Genomic DNA, 14,489 nt, shown 5'->3' with positions numbered 1-14,489 from the left:
GCCTGCCAGTCCCCTGGCGACCCACTTCGACCCCGGGGCCCCCTCCTCAGTGGAGGCCAAAGATGGGGGCGGGGCCGAGGACCCAGGAGATGTTTCGCGCGGTTTCCTAGCCACCCTCCCTTGCACGCTACGCTCCCCAGCCGGTGGGGAGCGCCCTCGTCCCTCCCGCCCTGCGAATACCCTCGTGGGACCCATGCCCCCGAAAATCCCTTCCAGTGCCAGCTGCGCCTTACCCCTCCCTCGCCTCTGGGGAATTTCAGTCCCACAGCTGAGGGCTTTTGCCTGGATTGGGGTCTGCAGAACAGCTGGTAAAATATCACACACCACACCTGTCCCAAAGTCAGGCTCTGATTGCTCACTTTCCAGTAGAAGAGAGACCCCAATAGAACTGGGGAGCAGGGCTCCTACAGATACCCACACCCGGAACACCCCCAAAAAGTGAGGGAGACAGGTAAGTAAGAGGGGGCCTTACAGAATAAGGAGGTGCCAGTTTCAGACCCTGCCACTCATGTGGGAGTGCCCCAGCCCTGTTCTGCTGGTCTCAGGTCTAGCCCCTGCAGAGCTTGTTCAAGAGCAAACCCCTTCCGAGGATTAGATTGGGATAAGAACCCGGGAACAGCATTTGTAGCAGGCACTGCCTGGCCAATGCAGGGAGACTGCTTAGGGACGGGGGGGACCCTGGAGACCCAGGAATCCATGGACACCTGGAGAGGGTCCAAGGAGGTCTGAAGAGGAAGATGGGAAACCAAGAGAGAAGACCAAGGTGGAGGGTGTGGAAAGGCAACACATGAGACAGACATCTTTCTGCATGACACACACACACCAGCAAACACCCCGAACACTCTCCAGGGGCCCAAATGCACTAAGAGTGCACCCATTCTCCTTCCAGTGCTCCTAAGGTGTTTATGATGTACTGGGGACCAGGAAGGCCTTTGGGGCTCAGCTGCCCCCACTCATGGCCTCATTGCCAATAGGCCCCAAATGGCCTAGCAAGGACAGCTTGGCCTCAGAGTCCTGGGTTTGAATCCTGTCTCTGGACAAGTTGCTGTAGCCCCAGCCCTGAGCTGTCACATAGACCAGTGCCACCCTGCAGTTCTCTCCTGCAGCCAGGGCTCAGTGTGGGCTGCTAGGGTTGGCGCAGTCCAGAGCTGGGGTAGCAGAACCTTGGCCTCCCTGGCTTTGCTCACTGCCCTGGGGGCCAGTCATGGGCAAGGGATGTGGCCATGCTCAGCTCTGTGACGCTGTCTAAGCGGACATACAGTGAGATGGAGGTAGAGTCACATCTGGGCCTACCAAAGAGTTGGGGGTCCCTGCACCTGGCTTACCCTGCCAGGACTGACGGAGGCCCACAGGCAGCCAGTGACTCTGGTGCTGTCACCAAGGGGAGGCAGTCGCATGCTCACTGGTCATGGCAGTGTGCATGAGGTCCCTCCTGGGGGTGCGTGGTCACAGCCTCGTTGGCAGGTGGCTCCCAGGGCCTGGACTGCTGGGTCATCACGGTTACCAGCTGCCCAGTCAGGCAGCACAGGGTTGCCACCTTGCACGGACACTGATGCTGAGATTCTGCCCTGTTCTAGCAACAGGCTGGGCGGGGGCAGCTGATCCTCAGCCTCAGGACATGCCAGCTTAGTGCTTGGATGCCTGAGCAAACCTTAGGCCTTCACCTGCTGTCTCTGGGACCTTGGGTGGGTTCCTAAGCCCCACGCCTCAGACTGCCCATCTGAGACAAGGGAGACTTGGCACGCTTCTCTAGGCTGCCTGGAGGCTTAACAGGTAAGGTGTCCAGGGCCCAGTGTGGGAGGGGGCGTGTGACCCTCCTTTCTGCCCTGAACGTTTCTGTTCTCACCAGGATGCCCCTCGAGCCTGTGGCTCAGGCTGCTTGGCTCCTGCGTCATGTTTGTCTCTGGCCTGCAAGCCCCCAGTGCCTGTCACACAGCTGCTGCTGGCGGTTGCCCTGGCAACAGCTCAGGCAGCAGCAGCTCAGCTGGCTTTGGGGTTCGGGGGGGGGGGCATCTTCTCTGCTCAACTGGAGAGGAAAGGGGCTGTGACTCACAGCTCCCTGGGGACCTCCGGACTAGCTGCAGGTGTGTCAGCTTTAGGAAGCGTCCTGCCTGAGCCCCCCAACATTTAGGGGAGGGCATCGGGGGGGCACCAATAGGTTTGAAGGCAGTGAGGCCTCATTTCTGGCCCCCAAGTGCAGCCCCTTCATAGGGAACCCTGCTTGGAGTGCCAGGGAGCAGGATGAAGTGTGGTCGAGGGTGTTGGCCTGAGCTGGTGGGGCACAGGCCAGGATGGAGCCTCCCACCAGAGGCAGCTCCATGGGCAGCAGGAACCTGTTGAGTGTGCAGCCAGGTGTGCTGGGCTGGTCCTGATTGAGCTCACCATTCTAAGGTGGAGCCAGCCTGAATGGGAGCTGGCCTGCACAGGCTGCCCACCCCTGAGGTCTTGGGGAAAGAGTGAAACCCACTGGTCCATTTCTTGTTTTGTGAGATGGAATTTAAGGTCCCCCTTTGCAAGGGCTGACATGTCTGGGTTGATGAGTGAGCATCAGAGAGACCCAGACAGTAAGTGCAAAGGCCCAGTAGTGGACTGAGTGGGCCCCTGTAAACCTGAGGCTTTTGGGATGGGACAGGGAGCCTGAGGGGGGGGGGTTCTGTGGGATGGGGACGGCCTGGTAGAAAGACAGTTTTCCTCAGGGGAGAGGGGATCTCCCCGCAACTCTGTGGGGAAGACACAAGCCCTGACCCAGGACAGAGGTGGGCCCTGGGCTTGGGGGTGCAGTGGGAGGGGGCTCTGGGAGCCACAGTGCACCAGCTGCTGTCCTGACCTCTGACTTGGGGTCTGCAGGGGAAACAGCACCCACCAAAAGGGAGATGCAGGTGTGACGTCAGCTGAGCTTTCTTCCCTGACACTTCCCCCTCCGGTTTTCTAAGCAGCCTGGGAGAAGGATGGGGCACTTCCCCCTGCTATTCTTGATGGATGAGGAATCCCAAGCACCCCCTCCTGATCAATCCCCTCCTGTCCACCCCACCTTGGACTTGTGGGCAGAAGACCCAGGCTATAAGCCCCTTGGCTCTCCAGGCCCATCTCACCTGTGCTCTTCTGTGGCACCAGGGTGATTTTCTGGCCTCTGCAGAGGGCCTGGGTAACAGCTGTCTGCCTGGCCCTGAGTGGGGCTGGGGGAGCTTGGCATCACTCCGCTGTATCTCGGTCCTCTTGAGGAGATCCCAGAGACAAGGACCCCTGCCCTAGACATGGCTGTGCAGAACATACCCTGTGAAGTCCAGCAGCTTCAGATGGAACACCAGTTATGAGCTGGGCACTCTACCACCTTTGGTGGCATCTGCTCCCACATCCTCAGAGGCACCCTGCAGAGGACACAGACCTTAGTTGGTTACCTGGAAGGAGTCCATGAAGCCCTTGGGGCCCTACCAGACTCCAAATTGGAGAGCAGGCTCCCAGGCCTCTGCCATCCCTTCTGTTCTCCTCCCCACGCCTCCCTTGGCTGACCTCTGTAAAGTGGATGACCTAGGACTGTGGCCACACTCTCTGCTGCAGGTCCCCACCATGTCAACCTTGCTGGAGATCAAGAGCAGCGTGCTCAGGCAGGTGCAGGTGTGCCCGTCCTTCCGCCGCAAGACAGAACAGGAGCCCGCAAGCACCAGTGCGGACCTGCAGGAGCCTGCCACAGGGGCCTGGTGGGTGCCCAGGGACAGACTCCTGCCAAGGGCCTTCCCACCTGGGTGGGAAGCAGGGACACAGGAAGTCTGAAGTCGAGGCTGTGGGCATCACAAGGCCCCATCCTCCGTGTGGGCCCCTTGAGTAGGGTGGCACAGGGCCAGCACCTCCTGGAGCCAAAGCTGACCTGGCCTTTCTCCCAGGAAACCTGGGGATGGCGTGGAGTTCTTTGCCCACATGCGTCTCATCCTGAAGAAGGGGGAAGGCAGACAGGGCCTGCCGTGCCCTGAGGTGAGGACACCCTCCTGCAGGGGCCTGGGTGCTGCAGCCCCGCCCAGCATGGGACCTCTGCTTCCTCTGCCCCGTCCACCTCAGGTCTCCACTCTCCTCTCGCTCCTTCCCCTGGAGTACCCCTGTCCAGCAGTGGTGGTGGATGCAGGCCCTGCGTGCCCCCAGACCATCACCCATGCACCCCTTGCAGGTCCTCTTACGCAGTGGCTCACCAGCCCCAGCTGAGCCTGTGGACTCCAACCGTGGCCTGAGAGCCCTGACCCAGGAGGAGGTAAGGGAGTGCTGGTCCGGCCCCAGGGGGCTCTGACTCCTGTTCTTAGGTTAGAATGCCCAGGGTTTCAGGACAGGCTGACAGCAGAGATGGATGGGACAGACAGGTGAGCAGAGGGCCCAGCAGGTACAAAGGTCCTGAGGAAGGGGCTCTGCTGGGCCAGTGGGGGTGAGGGGCTGGGCTTACAGGGAGTGGACAGCAGGGCCTGAGGTTTAGCACTGTGCAGGTGGAGATGCTGTATGAGGAGGCCCTGTATACAGTCCTCCACCGGGCGGGCACCATGAGTCCTGACCAGGTGGATGACGAAGAAGTCCTTCTGGCCTACCTTCAGCAGGTGAGCCAGCCGCCCTGCCCCCACCCCACCCATCACCTTCATCTGAACTGTAGACAGAATGCACCCCACACCTGCATGAGCAAGCAGGTGTAATGGGCATGTGTGAGCAGACACACAGGCTGGCAGACCTACCCAGCAGGAGGGAGGGGCGGTCACAAAGAAGGTCAGATGGGACAGACAGATACACAGAGGGTGAACCAATGGATGGACAGCACACCACGACTCTATTTCTTCCCCTGTCCTGGCCATGCAGACCTCACTGCCACATGCCCACAATGCTTCCTGTTAGGCGCCGGGACGGGGTGGGCAGGCCCACTCCCAACCCCTGCACTGTGAGGTGCAAGGTGGTAATTTCTGACTCTCACGCACCTGAGGCCCCAGAGTCGTAGCCAGCCTCTCCTCAGGGCTCACCTGGGCCCCTCCCACCTGCTCACCACCCACAGGTGTTTGGCACCAACCCAGAGCAGCATGCTGAGGCCATTGAGCGTGTGAAGAAGGCCAAGGTAAGGCTGTGGCCTTCCTGGGTGGACTGACCAGTTGCTGCAGCCTGCGGCAGGCTCAGGGGCAGGTTGATGATCACACTGGGCTGCCTAGCCCTTTGGGGCTCTCAGCGTCCCTCTGTCCACAGGCCCCCTCGTATGCCCTGAAAGTTTCTGTCATGCGTGCCAAGAACCTTCTGGCCAAAGACCCCAACGGTGAGTGTGGGCCCCTAGCCGTGCCCAGGTCTGCTTGAGCCATGGAGGGTGGGCACGGCACGGGGCTGAGCCTGCTGTGTCTCAGGCTTCAGCGACCCCTATTGCATGCTGGGCATCTTGCCGGCCTCGGGCACCCCTCGGGAGCAGAGTGGGCAGAAGGAGCAGCGCTTCAGCTTTCGTAAGGGCAGCAAGCGCAGCGGCCCGCTGCCAGCCAAGTGCATCCAGGTCACCGAGGTCAAGAGCAGCACTCTGAACCCCGTCTGGAAGGAGCACTTCCTGTTGTAAGGCCCCCACCCCACAGGTGGCCACGTGTCCTGAGGATGATGGCTCACATGGTCCCCATCTCTGTGCTGTCCCAGGCAATTCAAAGGGGTTGGGGTGCTGATTGCGTGCCTTACGTTCTGGTTACATTCCAGAGGAGGGAATAGGCCCAGAGAGGGGCATTGAGCCCCCATGGCCACACAGCTAATAACAGTGCAGAGGCAGATTTGAGAAAGAAGCTGTTTGGAGAGTAGGACCTCATGGCCACTCCCTGCTGCCCCTAAACTTGCCCTCAGCCCAGCTCTGGCAGAGGCTCACCCAGGACCCTCACCCGCATCTCTCTGTCCCCACAGTGAGATTGAGGATGTCAGCACCGACCAGCTGCACTTGGACATCTGGTACTGGGCCTGAGTCCTTCAGGGGAGTGGGTGGCTCTGGTCGGGGAGGGAGTCGGGGGCCTCTGACCTAGGCTGGGAGTGCCAGACAAGCCATGCTGTCCTCCAGGGACCACGATGATGATGTGTCCCTGGCAGAAGCATGCAGGAAGCTGAATGAAGTAATTGGCCTGAAGGGCATGAGCAGGTATGGGATGGGGGCCTTGCACCCTCGAGTCACAGGTGGGACCTGCAGTGGGAACTGGCTCCCGGGGCCACTGCCCTGAGCCCACCCGGTCGTGCCCAGGTACTTCAAGCAGATTGTTAAGTCAGCCCGAGCGAATGGCACGGCAGGGCCCACCGAGGACCACACGGATGACTTCCTGGGGTGCCTCAACATCCCAGTGCGGGTACGAACACCTGCCACATGCATGGGGGCACTTGCAGTGGCCATGACCTTTGACTCCCAAGGGTCTCCCACCCTCCTTGGGCTGCAGGGAGGGGCTGCCTGAAGTGCCTCTTGCCTTTGGGCACCCCTGATCCCTCCCACATTCTCCCCAGGGTTCCATGGGTCTGTGGGGGTGGGCGTGGGGGAGAGTTCCCTAGGCCTGACACCCCCCCCACACCCCATAGGAGGTGCCCGTGGCTGGAGCAGACCGCTGGTTCAAGTTGGAACCACGTTCCAGCGCCTCCCGTGTACAGGGGGATTGTCACCTGGTCCTCAGGCTGATCACCACACAGGTGGGGTCCCGCAGAAGCCCTGCCCTGCACCGCTGCCCCCTGCCCACTGGGCCGGGGCAGAGCTGGTGACAGGCAGGCTCTGTTCCAGAGGGATACCATCATGAGCCAGCGTGGGAGATTCGGCTTCTTGTCCTACCTGTTGCTGCTCAGCCGTGTGCTGCGGTTCGAGCATCGCGTGGAGGAGGTAGTGGACACCTCTGGGAGCCTGGGGCAGCTGGACCAGGTGTCAGAGCAGGGGATGGTGGTGGAGGGTATCTTGGGCCTCTGCCCACCCTCCACCTTTGCTCCCAGCCCAATTCAAGCAGCTGGCATGGCGAGCTCAGTGGGCCTGGGACCACCATCCTCTGTCTGCACGGAGCCCAGAGCAACCTGTCCCCCTTGCAGCTGGCTGTACTGTGAGTGGGCTCTGCAGGGTGGGAGTGGGTGGGCGGGCTGTGAGTGGCAGGGCTGGGCAGATGCCTCTGACTATGGGCTGGGCCCCTGCAGGCACTGGCAAGTCAGCAGCCGCCACCATCAGACCCGCACTCTTGACTACGGCTACCTTCTGGGGCTGCTGGAGGACATGCAGGCACACTGGGAGGAGGCGCCCCTGCTACCCCAGGAGCAGGTGGGCACAGCAAGGGCCTGCTTTCTATTGGCCATGTCCGTGCTGGGGGCTAGTCCTGCTCTGCCCTCCTGAGCTTAAAGACAGAGGGACCAGGCCCTTGTGTGGGACAATGCACACTGTACACAGAGGAGGTGGCAGGCTGCACTGGAGGGACCTGGGAAGGAGGCTCCGGGGTCAGACTGGGCTGTGGGCAACAGCAGGAGAGCATAGGCACTGGCAGGACAGGGCCCAGGGGACAGCAGATGCAGGGGCCCAGGGGTCTTTGGTGTAGTGTGTGGGGTGCTGAGACCAGGACAGGCCAGCAGGGGAGACTACTCTGGGGGAGACCAGTGGACGGCATTCCTAGGACAGAACCTAGGACAGGTGGGGGAACACTGCTGGCCAAGGCAGGGAAGGTGGTCCCCAGCATCAGTGACCAGGGCTACCAGCACTATTTCCAGCTTCTTTACCTCTGAAGACACCCCCTTCCCCCCAGGAGGAGAGTCTGGCCGACAGCTTCTCTGCTTTCTCTGAGTTCGGGCTGCGGCTGCTGCGCCAGCTCCGGGATTACTTCCCTGCCACCAACAGCACAGCTGTCTACCGACTGGAGCTGCTGCTGAAGTAGGTGCAGCCATGAGCAGGGGTGGGGTGGGGTGGGTGCTGGCTGGGCCCCCGTGAGTGTGCTGTCCTTGCCCAGGTGTCTGGACAAGCTGCAGCTCTTCCAGCCCTCCTTTGAGATCTGCCCCTTTGAGACGGAGCTGAACATGGACATCGCTGCTGCCCTGAAGGTGTGTTTGGACCTGCCTGGGCTCTCCATGGGCCCTGCCCAGCCCAGCCCTGCTTGGACTTGCTGGTCCATGGCCCCTTGCCATCTCTCCCTTCTCTCCAACCCATGCTGCCTTGCTGGCGACCCTTGCAGAGGGGCAACCGTGAGTGGTACGACAGGCTCCTGAGTGCCAAGAGTCCTCGAGAGCTGGTGAGGATCCAGGCGGCCTTGGTCGTGGTGGGCACAGGGGCTGGGAGATCAGTGCAAACCAGGCTTCTTTGCAGCCAGGACCACAGCGCCTGGCTGGGCTTGTCGAACTGGCAGACGTCATCTATGAGGACCTGCAGGCCTGCTATGGCATCTACGCCAGCCTTTTCCATGGGTAGGCCCTGTCCTGAGTGCTGATACTGGCTGGGTACAGGGCAGGGTGGGGGCTGGCTGGCCCCGCTGGTGGGGAGCAGGTGACTGAGTTCTGTCCTTTGTAGCATCCTCAAGGTGGACTTCTTCACCCTTACTTTCCGGCAGCTGGAGCGTCTGGTGAGGAGGGTCCTCAACCCTGGGTGCCCACTGGCTGTGGGGAGTGGGGAGAGACCTCTGGCTGGGCAGGGCTCTAGTTTCCCTGATGGCAGAGGCATGATCCTGCCATCTTGGGCAGGTGGCCGAGGAGGCATGGGTGCTGACGGAGGAGCTGAGCCCTAAGATGACCCTACAAGTGGCCTCGGGGCTCTTTGAGCTCTACCTGACCCTGGCTGACATCCAGCACTTCTGGAGCTACATCCCCGGCCGGTGGGTGCCTCAACACCTGTGCCCCTGACTCCTCTGGATAGGCTCTGGGACCTGAGATCAGGGCTCTGTGAAGGAGGCTTTCCCGGATGCCCACTTTGGGGCTCTGAACCTGGAACCTGCTGGGCTGGGGAGTCTGTCAGGGCAAGTGCTGAATGAGTTCCCACTGCAGAGACAGTCGCTCCCTGGCGCTGGCCGGCATCCACACCCCATTCCTGCCTGCTGTGAAGCTCTGGCTGCAGGTGCTGCGGGACCAGTCCAGGTGGCGCCTTCAGGGAGCTGTGGATGTGGACACGGTAAGTGTTTGCTCCACCAGAGCACACGGGGGGCTCATCCCATGTTCCCTGCCACTCAGGCTTCCTCCTGCCTTCCAGCTGGAGCCTGTGGATGCCTCGTCCAGGCACAGCAGCTCTGCAGCTACTGCCAGCCTCTGCTTCAGCCACATCCAGGAGCTCTGGGTCCGGCTGGCATGGCCTGACCCTGCCCAGGCCCAGGGGCTGGGCACCCAGCTTAGCCAGGTTTGTCTGCTGGGGTAAGGGGAGCAGGCTATGAGGATATCAGGGCAGAGGAGGGGTCCTGAGTGCCAGCCTGCCTCCCGTCCCAGGACCTGTGTGAGGCTGCCCTCTTCTACACTGAGCTGCTGCGGAAGAAGGTGGATGCCCAGCCTGGGGCTGCTGGCGAGGCTGTGAGTGAGCCGGTGAGTGGCTGGTGGGACAGGTGAGGCCCTGTGGTGGCTGGGTGGGGCCACCTACTGTAGCCACCTGCCTGGCCACTCCTTCCCAGCTCTGTGTGGTGCTCAACAACGTGGAGCTCGTGCGCAGGGCCTCAGGGCAGGCTCTGAGGGGCCTGGCATGGCCCGAGGGGGCCTTGGGGCTGGAGGGGGTGCTTCCCCGCCCCCTGCTCAGCTGCATACAGGCCCTGGAGGAGGACCTGCATCGGGAGGCCCACACTGTGACAGCACACCTGACCTCCAAGGTAGGCAGCGTGGCAGATCCTGGCATTGGTGTGGAGGCTGTCCCTGGCATCCCCACCCTCATGCTGAGCATTCCCCTCCCCTCAGATGGTGGCTGACATTCGGAAGTACGTGCAACACATCAGCCTCTCCCCTGACTCTATTCAGAATGATGAGGTGCGTGCCGGCATGGGCAGGAGGCTGTGAGTGTATGTGTGCTTGGGGTGGGTTAGGGTCCAGGCTCAGGTCAGCCCTGAGGACCCCCTGCCCACAGGCTGTGGCCCCACTCATGAAGTACCTGGACGAGAAACTGGCCTTGCTGAATGCCTCGCTGGTGAAGGAGAACCTGAGCAGGTTTGCTGGGCAGGTGGGCAGGTTGGGCAGGTGGGGTGGGGCATTCCAGGTACTCATCTAGGCTGTGTGCCTGCAGGGTGCTGGAGGCCCTCTGGGAGCTGCTGCTGCAGGCCATTCTGCAGGCGCTGGGCGCCAACAGTGATGTCTCTGCAGACTTCTACGGGCGCTTCCACTTCACATTGGAGGTAGGGCCATGAGGAGCTCCCCAGGGCCTTCCTCTGATTGGGCCCCTGCTGGGACACCCAGCCTCTGCCTGGCTTCTCCTGTTCCCTGCTAGGCAGCACTTCCTCCCCACAGCCTAGCTGCCTAGCAGCATCTGGGCCACCTGTTACAACAGAGTCTGGCCTCAGATGCTGGCATTTCCCCTGGTCTCCTGGAACTTCTTATCCATCCCAGGTGTGATGAGTGGCTCTGCCAAGGTGCCCAAGACCCACCTACTGGGGCTTCACACCCCAATCAGGCCAGACCCCCTGATGTATCTCCCTCTTTTTTCTCCGCCCCAGGCTCTTGTCAGTTTTTTCCACGCTGAGGGCCAGGGCCTGCCCCTGGAGAGCCTGAGGGATGGAAGCTACAAGGTGAGGCCCAACCCCTCTGGGGGCCACCACATTCAGCCTACTGCCCCACAGTAGGCCCTGTCCTAGCGCATGAAGCCAGGGGGCCATGAGGGCAGTGGCCTATGTGGCCAGTCACCAGCACCCCTCCTCACAGAGGCTGGAGGAAGAGCTGCGTCTGCACAAGTGCTCCACCCGGGAATGCATTGAGCAGTTCTACCTGGACAAGCTCAAGCAGGTAGGATGGCAGCCATCTGTGTGGCCTTTGCCTGGCTCCCTAGCCCTGCTTACGGGCCTTTCCCACAGAGGTCGCTGGAGCAGAACCGGTTTGGCCGCCTGAGTGTCCGCTGCCATTATGAGGCAGCCGAGCAGCGGCTGGCCGTGGAGGTGCTGCATGCCGCAGACCTGCTCCCCTTGGACGCCAATGGTGAGGTGCAGTGGTGGCTGGGTGGGGGCTGGGGCTGGGGCTGGGGGCTTGCTGACGGCTGTGCCCCACAGGCCTGAGCGACCCCTTCGTGATCGTGGAACTGGGCCCACCTCATCTCTTCCCACTGGTCCGCAGCCAGAGGACCCAGGTCAAGGCCCGGACACTGCACCCAGTGTTCGATGAGCTCTTCCACTTGTGAGTGCCCATCCTGTCCCTTGTGCCTATCCCAGCCTGGCCCACAGGTCCATGGCTGGCACTTGACTGCCTCCTCTGCAGTTCTGTGCCCGCAGAAGCATGCCGCCACCGTGGGGCCTGTGTGCTGTTCACTGTCATGGACCATGACTGGCTGTCCACCAATGACTTCGCTGGGGAGGCTGCCCTCAGCCTGGGCAGCGTCAGTGGCATTGCGAGGCCCCAGGTGGGAGTGGGCTCGAGGGCTGGGCAGCCCATCACCCTGCACCTGCGACGGCCCAGAGCCCAGGGTGAGTGAGCGTGGGGTGATGGTGGGGACACAGGGCAGTGGGCCTGGCTCCCACACGCCCACTTGTCCATCTGCAGTGAGGTCAGCACTGAGGATGCTGGAAGGTCGCACCAATAAGGAGGCACAAGAGTTCGTCAAGAAGCTCAAGGAACTGGAGAAGTGCATGGAGGCTGACCCCTGAACACTCCGCTGCCCCCCACATGCCACATTGTGCAGCCAGGCCTCACTGAGGCCCTCAACTGCCATAGCTGACTCTATATGGCTTCCATCTGCCCTGGCTATGTCCCTTTGGTGTGTGCTATGAACCCCTTGTGCCCCAGTACATCCCACCCTGAACACAGGCCAACTTGGAAGGACTGGCCAGCAGCTACATCCTGGATGCAGAGATCACAATGGGCCTGGTCATTAGGTGGGCAGCTCCCTAGGGAGGCAGGTAGCTGGTCTCAGCAGAACCTTGCTCCCCATGGCCATTAGGCAGTCTGGAGACACTCTAGGTAGTCAGAACAAGAAAAGACATACTAGTATGAGAGGGTGGGGGCCAGGGATGCTGCTCAGTATCCTCCAGTGCACTCACTGGTCAGCCCCCAAACAAAGAATGGTCTGTCCCCAACTGGCATGGTGGGCTAGGGTCCAGGCTGACCCTAGCCTGGAGGGTCCTCTCAGAGGAAGCTCTACCCTATCTCTCCCAGAAAGAGTAAGGCCCCCACAGGTTGAGTCAAGTTTAAAGGACCCAAGCTTTGGAGGACAGTAGCTGCCAGGGCTGACAAGTAGAGGGTAGGGTGCCAGCCCTCACCCACAGATGAACAGAGAAGTCTGTGGAAAATCATGTGGGGTTCCAGACCCCACCTGGCTCCTGGGCCTGGCAGGAGGTATATGTCACCAGTGATAGGAGGGTGACAGGGAAGTCGGGGGTTCTGCATCAGCTGGTCAGCTGTCCTTCCCTGCAACACATGCATGACCACATCACTTATCCCATGGCCCAGTCTCTCACAAGCAGTCCCCCAACCCCAGACTAAGTGCAAAGAACCAGACTCACACCAGGGGCTACTTCTCAACCTGTAGTTTCATTGAGAGTATCTCAAGCAAGGTTGTTCCCATGTGGAGAGGAGCACAACCCTGCCAGCAGCCACAGGGGCCACAGCTGCCAGGCCTGGCTGTCCCCACATTCCTGGACTTTGTTATCACACAGCTTCAACAATATATGTGGTGTCTACAATTTTCAGTCTCTCTGCTGTTTCTTGATGTCTTTCCAAGTCTCAGTTGGGGTCCTGGCCTCAGTCCTTGGTTCTGGAGTCTCCTCCTCTGGAGAGCAGCTACTGCCTCCTTCATCCTCGGCAGGCCCCTGGTCTTCAGACTCGCTGCTGTCATCTGTATCTGTGGGCAGCCTGGAAGAGAAGAATGTGTCCCCTCGTGGTGGCACCTAAGGCACTCCTCACTCAGCCCTCACCCTTCATGCACTCATCCCTGGGCTGAGGGCACATTTCTCTTAGGCCCTGCCCTCTCTAGGCCAGATCCTCCCCAGCAGACTTGCACGGTGTTCTGCAGTCATCACCCAGGGGTTGCTTAGGACACCATCCTCACATACAGGAGCAGTGGAAGTCAGGACCTACCGGGTGCTGGTCACAGGCCTGTTGAGGTTTGCAAACTCTCGCCCTGAGTCCACATCAAAGGGGTCTAAACCAAGGGAGGAAAGAAAAGAAAGTGACCTCTGAGTGAGCTCTCGAGACCCTAGGCTTTTCAGAAGAACGTGCAGGTCTGGAGGGCCTCCCGCAGAGGACACCCACCTACGTCAGGCCTCACCAATTTCCTCCTCCTGGGGAGTATGCTTGGCACTGGCCAGGTACTCCTGCTCTGCCTGTAGCACCTCCTCTGGTCCACTGCAGGCTGCGTATGTGTCCAGGAGTTGGCGGTTCAGGTCCAAGAAACCCTTGCCCCACTTAAACTTCTGCAGTAAGATGACGGCAAGATCTGAAAAGCCTAACAGCATAGGAAACAAGACCCAGAGATGTCAGCAATCCTTCTAGGGAATGTGTCCTCCTCACCCCAGCTGCTGGGTGCAGCTGCCATCCCAGGGAGCTGATGGTTGCCAAACTACAGTCCTGACTGTCTCCCGCCCAATTTCCTTGCCTGTTCCTCTCCTGAGAAATAAACATTCTCATCAAGTCTGTCCCCAGGTCTCATGGGTCTCCATTTGGGCTTCTCCTTGGACCACAAATTCCCTGAGAATGCTGAGAAGAAAGTTTCTCAGGACAGTGCTGCCTGTGACAGTGAGGACACCTCATTTGCCTTCTGTTTAACTCCACAAGGCCAAGCCTCCAAGCCAGTTGGGGACTGAAACCCTGGGCTGTCCTAATGGCCTCCCTGTACACCCCTCACACTTCTCCAGGGGTCTGATGGGAGAAAATACCATTCTGGGAGCAGAGGCCACTAGGCTGTCAGGACAGGCCTGAAACTCACCTACGATGCAGAAGGCAGCAGCAAAAGCTTCCACGCAGGAAAGTCTGCAGGGCCGGCCATAGTTTACAGGGTTGGCAGCCACCAGGTAGGGAAGCAGCCGCAAGTGGCTCCCTCGCATCTTCCCAAAGGGTGTCTCATCCAACCTGGCCCAGGAGCAGTCTATGACTGCAACCCCAGACTGTGCCACCAGCTGTCTGCCAGGAACAGTATAGGCTAAGTTCTGAGGGTTGGCACCACTTTGGTGATGGCCCCCTAAGTGAGGTATACCCCTGGAACTTGGCCTCCCAAGGGATAGGGAGCGTCCTTTCTTTACCCCAGACACTGGCAAAGGACTACCTGGGCAAGCTTTTAAGGCAGTAGCTGGAGAAAACTTATTTCCCCTCGCCAGTCCCCAGGTCTCCCCCGCTTACCTGTCTGCGGGGGACACATACTGGGTGCCCATGGGGCTGAGAACGAGGCCGCCGAACCTCTGGCCCAGGCGCAGACA

At 60.6% G+C, this 14,489-nt stretch overlaps 2 protein-coding genes and 1 long non-coding RNA gene across 3 annotated transcripts in view; 1 reads left to right on the top strand and 2 right to left on the bottom strand.

Annotated features, from left to right (window-relative positions):
* Positions 1–12,354, bottom strand: part of LOC125612316 — an 18,762-nt gene extending 6,408 nt beyond the window's left edge. Inside the window, exons 1-2 of the long non-coding RNA XR_007342638.1 lie at positions 12,221–12,354; positions 3,093–3,102 (exon numbers count right to left, since the gene is read on the bottom strand). This is a non-coding gene — a long non-coding RNA (uncharacterized LOC125612316). The remainder of the gene's footprint in view (positions 1–3,092; positions 3,103–12,220) is intronic.
* Baiap3 (BAI1 associated protein 3) lies at positions 3,539–11,870 on the top strand. Its single transcript, XM_015490983.2, has 33 exons — positions 3,539–3,698; positions 3,882–3,969; positions 4,160–4,240; positions 4,467–4,574; positions 5,018–5,077; positions 5,203–5,269; positions 5,355–5,550; positions 5,884–5,928; positions 6,035–6,112; positions 6,212–6,314; positions 6,538–6,645; positions 6,734–6,829; positions 6,937–7,040; positions 7,132–7,252; positions 7,728–7,852; positions 7,929–8,019; positions 8,151–8,207; positions 8,282–8,379; positions 8,483–8,534; positions 8,653–8,783; positions 8,953–9,076; positions 9,155–9,298; positions 9,385–9,477; positions 9,564–9,755; positions 9,841–9,909; positions 10,007–10,086; positions 10,163–10,271; positions 10,590–10,661; positions 10,795–10,875; positions 10,944–11,064; positions 11,136–11,259; positions 11,341–11,546; positions 11,623–11,870. Exons 1-33 carry the CDS (start codon positions 3,568–3,570, stop codon positions 11,724–11,726), a joined length of 3,459 nt encoding a protein of 1,152 aa, XP_015346469.1. The 5' UTR covers positions 3,539–3,567; the 3' UTR covers positions 11,727–11,870.
* A 797-nt stretch (positions 12,355–13,151) lies between the features above and the next one.
* Tsr3 (TSR3 ribosome maturation factor) overlaps positions 13,152–14,489 on the bottom strand; it is a 17,201-nt gene continuing 15,863 nt past the window's right edge. Inside the window, exons 3-6 of the mRNA XM_015490609.2 lie at positions 14,413–14,489; positions 14,003–14,196; positions 13,346–13,522; positions 13,152–13,219 (exon numbers count right to left, since the gene is read on the bottom strand). Of these exons, the coding sequence (XP_015346095.2) occupies positions 13,152–13,219; positions 13,346–13,522; positions 14,003–14,196; positions 14,413–14,444 (471 nt within the window). The 5' untranslated portion in view covers positions 14,445–14,489. The remainder of the gene's footprint in view (positions 13,220–13,345; positions 13,523–14,002; positions 14,197–14,412) is intronic.

Source organism: Marmota marmota, unplaced genomic scaffold, assembly GCF_001458135.2.
Source record: "Marmota marmota marmota unplaced genomic scaffold, marMar, whole genome shotgun sequence".
Taxonomy (NCBI): domain Eukaryota; kingdom Metazoa; phylum Chordata; class Mammalia; order Rodentia; family Sciuridae; genus Marmota; species Marmota marmota.
The sequence above is the reverse complement of the archived record's forward strand: the minus strand, read 5'-3'. Positions and strand labels throughout refer to the sequence as shown.